The sequence below is a fragment of the Hyperoodon ampullatus genome (assembly GCF_949752795.1).
Source record: "Hyperoodon ampullatus genome assembly, chromosome: 2".
Classification (NCBI taxonomy): domain Eukaryota; kingdom Metazoa; phylum Chordata; class Mammalia; order Artiodactyla; family Ziphiidae; genus Hyperoodon; species Hyperoodon ampullatus.
The window spans coordinates 106,563,479-106,573,496 of record NC_136915.1 but is presented as its reverse complement, the minus strand read 5'-3'; the positions used below and the strand labels follow the sequence as shown (position 1 = coordinate 106,573,496).

At 37.5% G+C, this 10,018-nt stretch overlaps 1 protein-coding gene across 4 annotated transcripts in view; it reads left to right on the top strand.

The window, feature by feature from the left end:
* Positions 1 to 3,483: 3,483 nt before the first annotated feature.
* WARS2 (tryptophanyl tRNA synthetase 2, mitochondrial) overlaps positions 3,484 to 10,018 on the top strand; it is a gene marked incomplete at both ends in the record, with an annotated part of 83,000 nt that continues 76,465 nt past the window's right edge. For all 4 annotated transcript variants that reach the window (XM_079697628.1, XM_079697627.1, XM_079697626.1 and 1 more), the window contains one exon: positions 3,484 to 3,573. In XM_079697628.1, the coding sequence (XP_079553754.1) occupies positions 3,484 to 3,573 (90 nt within the window). The remainder of the gene's footprint in view (positions 3,574 to 10,018) is intronic.

Here is a 10,018-nt window from a genome sequence, read left to right as displayed (position 1 = left end):
AAGCCAAAGGTGTAAAAGAACAATCTCCACATCATTATTATTGTTTCCCATGTATTTTAGTGACTCTTGGAAACTATTTCACTCTAAGGGAGACTCTGCCTCAGTTTAATTTAGGTCACAATGAGTCCAGCATAAGACAGTATGGCCAGAGAACTGTGGTTGTACCCCAGATTATGAAGCAAAAGGTTTGCCTTCATTGTGGAATCTCTCCCTCTGTATTTGAAAAACATATTCAATATAAATGAAAGGTCAGAGGTGAATGGATTGTGCTTCAAGTAAGTTTTGAACATAGATGCCATCTAGTCTTTGCATTCTGCAAAATTCTTCTTTAAGTGAATAAATGTGTAGGGTAACTCTCCATTACCTTGATCAGCATCTAATACCAACCTGACACTTAGAATTAAATTAGAGAAACAAAATTGGATACTTTGAGACTGGAGGGCTGATTATACTACCACAGTTAAGAGTGGATTTAAACTCTTTCCTTATCCCATTTAAATCTAACTAGATATAAACTCTCCATTACTGAGGAACAGAGGTGTGTCTGCAGAGGTGGAGGTTCCCCTTGATGTTCTTGGTCAAGGAAACCTAATCCTTTCTTCTGACACACATGGTTGCAATAGAAAGCGTTCCCAACTGCCAGTCTGGTTTTAATCTATTGTTTCAAGTAAGATGGGATTTTCAGGGAATGTTAAGGAAAGAGCAAAATTACTAGAACTTACTATAAAATAAAACTGTTGATGAGAAATCAAATTTTAAACAAGTGTTCAAAATTCTAAGCATGAACATATGTAGACATACAGTGCATGCTACAAGTATACGAAAATAAAAGGTTTTAATTATAAGTATATCTAAAGTCTGCTTTCAATACAACATTTATATCTCATTTTACTAAAGCTCTTTGGCTTACCAAATGATAGCCATGGTAAAACACTGCCAATAAATACAGTGGTGCTTCATTTAAACAACACTGTTGGACAATGAAATATTCCATAAGTGAACTTCCCATGTAATCAAACTAACCCTGCGTTATACAAACCTTTAAAACGTTAACCATTTTATATGGAAACTTCTCAAAAGTTAAAAATTTTTTCTTTAAAAGGTACACTGAAGAACATCTTTTCCTGAAGATTCAGGATTAACATTTACAATACTCATTAAAATATGCTGAATATACTGCACTTCTTAGAAGACCAGAAGATGGTGAGCTTAGATGATGGTGAGCTTTTTTGTGATACTTTTGCCAACACCAAAAGGTTTCAGACCGCCATTGTAAAAAAGTGCAAAAGCAGACAAAACTAGCTTGCTTTTAATAGGTCTAGCGTCTTTTCTGCTGTCAGCTGTCCCTTCTGGCTAAAAGCATACCAACCTGTCAATTAATCGCTTACTTCGTCAAAATAAAATTTAGATTTAAAAGATGTGCCTACTTTGTGCAAGGTACTATACCAGGTGCTAGGGAAATGTTAAGAAACGCAAAAGAAATCATCATGCTGGCTGAGTGACACTCAAGAGTCACCAGGTCACCACTGTGGTGGGAAACACAATTTATTCTAAGTTTGAAAATAACTTTTTTTTTTAAGTACAGTTGATTTACAATGTTGTGCTAGTTCCAGGTGTACAGCAAAGTGATTCAGTGTTATATATACACACTTATATATACACATTTTCAGATTTTTTCCCTTATAGGTTATTAAAAATATTGAGTATAGTTCCCTGTGCTATACAGTAGGTCCCTGTGAAAATAACTTACTTTTAAAAATATGGATATTGAAGTGATTACACACAGCTGTCCTGATATACCTCCTTCAATGGGAATGTCTTGGAAATATCTCTCATGAAAATATTATCAGTCATGTATGTGAGTCTTCGGAGATAAAAGACTAAACTTACTGCTTGAGGAAATAAAGTGGGCAGGCCCTGTGACAGCTTTCTGCCGAAACCCTCATATCATTGCTAGGCTTTATCTTATAATCCAGGTGGCTGAGGATGTCAGAAGTCTAATCTTGCTAATTCCTAGGGTCATCAAATCTAATTAATATATCTGTAAAAAACTGTATTTTAATGCTTTGCTGTATATATGAGTACAAAACATTTAGGCATTTATAAAACTGCATGTTTACAAGAGATACCTTGTATCTTTATAAAGATCAATCATCACTTCCACTGACAGGGTCTCTTTCCTGGATTTCAGTAATACCTCATTTTGGGGGCTTTTAAACATTATTTGACTACTCCTTTCAATTTCCATCATCCGACTACTTTTATTCCACAAACTGTACCTTGTAGTCTCAAAGATTTCATTGGATTTAGTTACCATCTGTTTTGTAGCTCAGACCTCTCTCCTGAGGTCCAGACTTATCTAATTGGTGTCATATTTGGAAATACTACAAGAACCTCAAATTTAAAAGAGACAAAACCAAACTGATTAGTTTTGTTGAAGAATGGCATTTGATTTCCTTAGTTTTATCCTTAGTTTTGTCCTCATTCCTACAATTCCTTCCCTGCTTATTTCTGTATTACATCACTTATGCTTGAACTTCACCAGTACTATGTGCCACTCTTAAGAGATTTTTACTGTATGTTTTTAATTGATAAACTGATAAGTTTTGTCTTACCTTGTTAGATTTCAGTTCCATTAAGAGTATCAGCATCCTTACTGCATTTATCTCCTACCTCTTCCTAATGAATAAATACAACAAAACACATAAAGGAATTCTGACGAATCTCTCCCAATTATATTTTTACTGATAGATTTTTGGGTGCACTAACAGAAGCAGGAGTACCATGTTAACTCTTCTCATAATTTAAGGCAAAACTCAGAACAATTTCTTCTATCAAGTGTCATCTTCTTTCTGAAGCCTCCCTTGGACCAGGCTGAAGCACCACAGTCATAACCACCCCACCTCCCCAATCTCGGCATTTGCTTCTTTAACACCTCAAACAGTGCATCATTTATTTATCTGCTACCCCATTAGCCCGTACACAACTTGAAGGCAAGATATATCTTTCTTTGAACCTTCAGTACCTAGCCGATGGCAGGGTTCAACAAACGCTTGCATATCGAATGCATTAATGAGGCCACATAGGTCTCAAAAGACCACTTACTGCCCTCTAACAGGACCGGGGAGGTCCCACTCCTAGAGAAACTTCTTAAAAGCTTGCCTCAGGACGGCCAGGATACAAAAGGCAACTCACTTGACTTCCTTCCAGTTTAAAAAACACTGCTACTAACATCCACGTAGGAGACTGTCCCTTCACGAAACCTGCGCAAACATTAGGTCTCCAGGGCAAATGCTAAAGCCAAGCCCCACCCCGTTCCTGACCCCGCGACCTGCTCTGCGAAGACCGGACGCCGTCAGGCACCGGCACAAAGGCCCGCCCCGAGGTCAAGTGCGCATGCGCAACAAGCAAAAACGCTGCGAATCTTGGACTTCCTCTCTGAGCAGATGTCACTCAAGACTAGACGGCTCCGCCCCTCTCAAGATGGCGCTGCACTCAATGCGGAAGGCGCGTGAGTGCTGGAACTTCATCCGGGCACTTCATCAAGGACCCGAAGCTGCTCCCGCTCCCCAGGTAACCGAAGCTGGCCCTTCTTCCACTAGTTTCCCATCCCGCTAGGTCCTTCTCATCCCTCTTTCCTCCCTCCGTTTGCTTCTCCCTTCCCGTTTCCTCTGGAGAGTACCAAACCCTTCCGCTCCTAAGGTCGATTTGCCTAAGACTGCCTTCCTACTCGGAGCGTAGCGACGTTGCAAGGATTTGCGGTGACGTAACGCGCCCCTGGTGGGAGGAACGCGCCGCCGCTTACCCACTTAGTCTCGGCCCCTCCCCCTCAGCACCCTGAGAGCGCCGTACCTCCGCTGTTGCCCGGCAACGCGGGAAGCCCAGCAATGTGTGAAGTTATAGGATACCAGAGGTCCGGTCCCTCCGGCACTGCACACCTTGTTTTGATCCCGTTGCTGCTTTTACTCTGCTTTCCCTAATAGCAAGCCAAGGGTCCAGCGGAGAAATTAGAGAAGATGTCTTGTTAGGAATCGACCCGTTTAAGTAGGTGCACCCTCTTGACGTCCTCCCTCAGGCAGTGCGGTACTTGAGCAAGTGTCAGTGCATCTTCCACTCTGATTTCTCCTCATTGCCGCGAAGTAGACCTGTATCTAGGAGGTTCTATGAAAGAATTTCAGCAAGCTGCCAAAGGCGTCGTCCTGTCCTGGCAGCACTCCTGTTACCATTACTCTGTAGTGTTGAGAGCATGGACACGGCCTTCAACCCGTCCCGTCAGTATTTAGAATTTTACCCTCATAGCAAAAGGGAAAAACAAACAAACAAACAAAAAATATATATATACACACTCTTTCACTTATTCAGATATTGACTTCACCCAGACATTTACTAAACGTCTTGCAAGTGCAATCTCAGTGGTAGACACTTTGCCATACATCTCTTGGGAGATAGCTCTTGGGAACTAGGGAGATCTTAGAGATTCTGTGACTGTTAGGTGATTTCCTGGCATCCTTGCATATTCATTGTCATAATGTGTAAGTGTGAGGAGCATTTTGTATGGTAACTGGTGTATTAGAGCACTAGACTGAAAGTTAGGAAACTAGAAGTCAAGGGATTTGTCTGCCACTTGCTAGCTGTGTGGCATGACAAGTTATTTAATCTCGCTGGACTTATTTTCTTTAGCAAAATGGGTGGAGGAAGGGTTGGACTGATTGACAGTGTTCCTTCAAGCTTTGGAAAATCTATGGCTCCATGATTATGAAGCCAAAGTAAAGCAGTGAGATTAATTATGAAAAACAAGATTTAAGTTCAACTTGTTATTTTAATTATCCCATAAATTACTTAACTTTCTGTACCTAAGTGTTCTTCACTGATATGGGCCTCACAAGATTCTTGTAAGGATAGAGGATATTACGCTGGAAAGTTATTTGTCAAAACAACTATTTAAATGTTGTTTGAAATTTCAGGCAGCATTGTTAGGTAAAAATTGATTCAAATTTAGATAGATACATCAAATACTCCTCTCTTTGAAGTTTGAGGTTTGATTCTACAGAACCAGAATTGGTTATTGTATTTATGGCTAATAGTAGCATATTAGAACCTGTGGATTCAGAGTAACTAAGTCTTACTTTTTTTTTTATTGGAGTGTAATTGCTTTACAATGTTGTGTTAGTTTCTGCTGTAGAACAAAGTGAATCAACTCTATGTATGTATGTATATATATATCCCCTCTTTCTTGAGTCCCGCCCCACAAAGTAACTAAGTCTTAGACCCAAACTTCCTCTTGTAACAAACTCAAGAGTTGAGGATGTCATAAGAAGAAAACAAACAAACTACAAAACCCACTAATGCTTGTCCTAGGGAGTTTAGGGCATTAAATCATTATAAATGCTAAAGAATAGAATTCTTAAATCTCTACTATTGTTTCAGCAGCATTTATGAATACAGTTATCTTAATCAACTGTTAATCTAGATGGTCTCAAGATGTAGAATTTCCAGAACAGATTAGTGTTTCAAAACCTTTAATTTAGCTTTGAGTAGAATATGAATTAAATGTAAGCAAGAGCACTTCTTAAAGCATAGTTCTACATATAAATTAAAATTTTTTTTTATTGAAGTGTAGTTGATTTACAATGTTGTGTTAGTTTCTGGTGTACAGCAAAGTGATTCAGTTATATATGTATATATATTCTTTTCATATTCTTTTCCCTTATAGGTTATTAGAAAATATTGAGTATAGTGCTGTGTGCTACACAATAGGACCTTGTTGTTTATCTATTTTATATATAGTAGTTCGTATCTGAAATCCCAAACTCCTAATTTATCCCTCCCACACCCCCTATAATTTTCAGTCATTAAAAATGATGGTTTGAAAGACTAGTGCAGTCTTTTGAAAGACCAATTGAGAAAAGATATAAAATTGCATTCATAATGTAATTATAATATTATATTTGCAAATAAATATTTATATAAATATATGTACAAGAGAAAAAAAGACTGGAAGGAAACAACTATTCTTAACTTTTTTTGTTTCTCTTTGGTTTTCCTAAATAGTGGATTAAAAGTGATTTAAGTTTTCTTCTTTAAGCTTGCTGTATTTTTCACATGTTCTAAGTTGAAGATATATCACTTTCAGACCCAGAATAAAGTTTTAAAACATAAATCTTCAGATAAATGTATAATCATTATATCATCTGTGATGTTGTAGTTCTCTGAGAGAGATATTTACTTGTCCCACAGTGCTGTTATTAAAATGGCCTTAGAAAAGTTATTAAAATGGCTTTGGAAAACTAAAAATTTATGGCCATTTTTCCTGTATGTATCTTCTTTTTCTCTTGAAATGCTTCCTTTGAAGTCAAAGAGATTTTGTGAACAGATGCAGAAATATGTGAAGGAAGAATTGGATCCTTAAACCAGATGCATTAGACATTTTTATGATATCTCATAACCTTTGTAGAAAACAAAAATTATTTTGCAGGGGTGGAGAGAAATGTATATTTATCACATGAGTGATTCTGTCAAAAACTAACAAATAGCAATTTGCTTGTTATTAGTTTTGGCTGCACCAGTTACTCCCTGAGGTGAAAAGCAAAAGCGTATGAGCCACAGGAGTACTTTGCTAGAGTAATGCAATTCCTAGGTTGTTTTAATGTTTCCTTAAAAAAGCAAAATCTTGGGTAATAAGCTTGGCATTGGGGACCTTTAGTTATCTCAAGAGCAGGCTTTTGCCCCTCAAGGCTAAATGTAGAATCAAGTTTAAAATAAAAACTAGAGAGAAAACAGAAATAAAAGTGTATCAAGGCATACTCATTATGAGATGTCTACAACTTATATGAAAGTGATTTATTTTGCCAGGTGTTACCTCACAGAAAACCGATGAAGTCTGACAAGACAAGAGTAGTCACAGAGTCAGAGGAATGAAGATCTGACATGTTATGTTTAAACGATGATGGCGTTAGGTAAATTTAAGCCTGTCATCATTGACCAAACACAGAATCCAGACTTCTTTAAGCACTAACTCATGACTGTATTGTGCAAAGAGTGAAATATTGATGATTAGAAGACTTGTGCAAGAATATTTGTAATCATTCAGGTGCAGTGTAAAGTGTCCACATTTTTATCACAGTTGGACAACACACTTCATTATTAGCTGTCCCAACCTGGGTTTGGCCAGTATTAACATACTGTTTCTACTGTTTATGGCTGCTAAATGTAGCCATTCAATGAAGGAATTGTACCTGCAAAAAAATAGGCAATGTATTAAATTTTTTATCTTGTATTTAGTTCTCATAACAAGGCTTTTTAAAAAATTGCTCTCTTTTTTTTAGCATTTTTTAAATTTTAAAATAATTTGAGATACACAAAGTTGCAAAATTAGTACAGAGTATTCCTATATACCCTTCACCAAGCAGCTTCTTCTTGCACAATATAATACAATTATCAAAGCCAAGAAATTAAATTGAGACAATTTAAAATTTCACCAGTTTTTCCACTAGTCTCCTGGTTTATGATGAAATCTGGGATCCCATATTGCATTTAGTTGTAATGTCTCCTCCAATCTATGGCAATTCCTCAGTCTTTCATGACCTTGGCCTTTTTGAAGAGAATTGGTCAATTATTTTATAGAATGTCTCTCAATTTGGGTTTGTCTGATGTTTTCTCATGATTAGACTGAGGTTATGGATTTTGGCAAGAATACTCCAGCAGAGATATTGTTCACAACAAGGCTTTAAGGCAGGTATTAAGACCTTATTTTAAACATACGGAAAAAAAGTAAAAGACCTTATTTTAAACATATGGAAAAAAAGTAAAAACATATTTTACTTTTTAGTTAAGTAAAAGCTAATTAATTATGGAATTAGGATGGTAAAATTTACTGTTGGCATTTCACTCCATATTTTGCAATTATAATGTGTTATTATAGGTTTCTATGGTCTTAATGGCATTAAATTGGGGTAATGTTCCCAGTGACTTTTCCCTTAGCTTTTCTCTGCCTTGTATTGTTCATCCAACATGCAACATGAGCCACTCAGCTTGGAAAGCTATCAGGAGCTGCTATGGCCATCTGGGAATTTTACTAGTTGCTAACTGTGCCAGTTTGATCAGGCTACCTCATCTCTCTGTGCTTTTCTTAAATAAGGTTGTTGCGTGGATCCACTCTAAAGCTCCTTTTAAGCTTAGTCTATGAGTCCATTTGTTTAAAATGCTTTTTAGGTTGATTTTCCTTGTGAACTGACTTAGCTCATTCAAAACAAGAATTATTTCAATTTGGAAATCTCTTTGCGTAGCTGATGGAAACAACTGATGGTAACTGCTAAAAATATAGAGGAGGAACAGTTGATAAATGCTGAGCATTTATGCTAGCAAGTCTTATGGCAGCCACAGCCAGGAAATTATGAAGAGGGTGAGGCTGCTGACCCCCAGATCCTTTCTCAGTATACCTGTTGCATGGCTGCGGGTTACAGAACTGTCCACGGAGGCTTACGCATATATATAAGATATATATATTTGTATATTTAAGCCTGTATGCACGCATATCCCAGTGTCTTTCAGAGAAGGAACTAACATTTAGCTAAGGCTTGTTATGTGCTAAGGCTTCTTGCTATGTACTATACATGCTTTATCTTATTTACTTCTCACAAAGATCCTGTGAATATTATTCTATCCATTGTATAAAACAGGAAACAAAGGCTCTGAGAGATTATTTAGTAATTATAAATTATTCTGGTAATTTTCCCAAGTCAGAGAGCTAGTAAATGGCAGTGCCAGGATTCACTCTCAGCCTTGCCTGTGCTTTTCCCACTCGACCAGTAGTAGTCTCTTATCAAATAAAATCTTATGTGAATCCCTCTTAGATAAAACAGATAAAAGTAGAGCTTTTCTGATTTAAGGAATAGAAAAGTAGCTACAGCCCTGCTTGCTTGGCCCCTCCCAGCCCCGCCTACCACCTTCCCTCCACATACAACCAGGGACCACCGAGATAGTGCCACCACGGTGTTGGACTTCTTAAGATGAAGTTTGAAAAATACTTCAGCTTCCTTAAACATCCTAGTGAGTTTGTTGGCTTAGGACCACATATGATGGATGGATTATTTTTAAGGAGCTACTCTGTAAATTAGTACTTTGGGAGTACTTACTTTGGTATATATGTATTTTATCAATAAAATGCAACCTTTCTTCGTTTATCTTAAGCTATGAGAGAACTTGAGATAATAGCAATCAGTTTTCTTTCCTTCCTTCCTTCCTTTCTAACTTCTTTCTTTCATTCCAAACACAGCTTACTTCTGCATAATATGCTGATGTTTGTGCACAAAGATGATGCTATGGACCACTCCGTCATTGTGACGAACCTGGCCTCAAGTCTCCTCCCAGAGAGCACTTACTCCAGTTCTGCTCTTGATTCTGTTTTACCACCACCAATCAGGGGTTCAGGAATTTCTCTTCTAGAGACTGCAGCATGAGGCCTAAGCCTTCTTCCTGAATTTCCACCAGAGAAATGTACTCACTTAGCATAGAAGTTGCTCTGGCCATGTGAGACACTAGAGGCAGAGAGTTAATTTATAGGCACAAAGATGATACACTGACTCCAGCTTGACTGAATTTAACTCTGCTCAGCCATTTACAGTTTTCTCTCTATATCATTTCTTAGCAATACCCTATCTTTTATTCCCAGTCAAAGGCTTAACACTTTTTCTTAACTTCCCTGCTTACTGAACAAAGTAAGGTCATACCTAGGTTCGTACCACCCCATCACCTGACTTCTAATGGTCCTGTAATCATTTACCAAAATTCGTCTACAACTCTCTTTTTTCTTGGCACTCAGCCTTCCTTGCACTGAACCTACTTCTGATTGGCTAAGAACTGCCTTTTTTGTTTGTTTTGTTTTATTTTGTTTTTGTTTTATTGGAGTATAGTTGCTTTATAATGTTGTGTTAATTTCTGCTGTACAGCAAAGTGAATCAGCTATACATATACATATATCCCCTCTTTTTTGGATTTCCTTCTCGTTTAGGTCACCAAA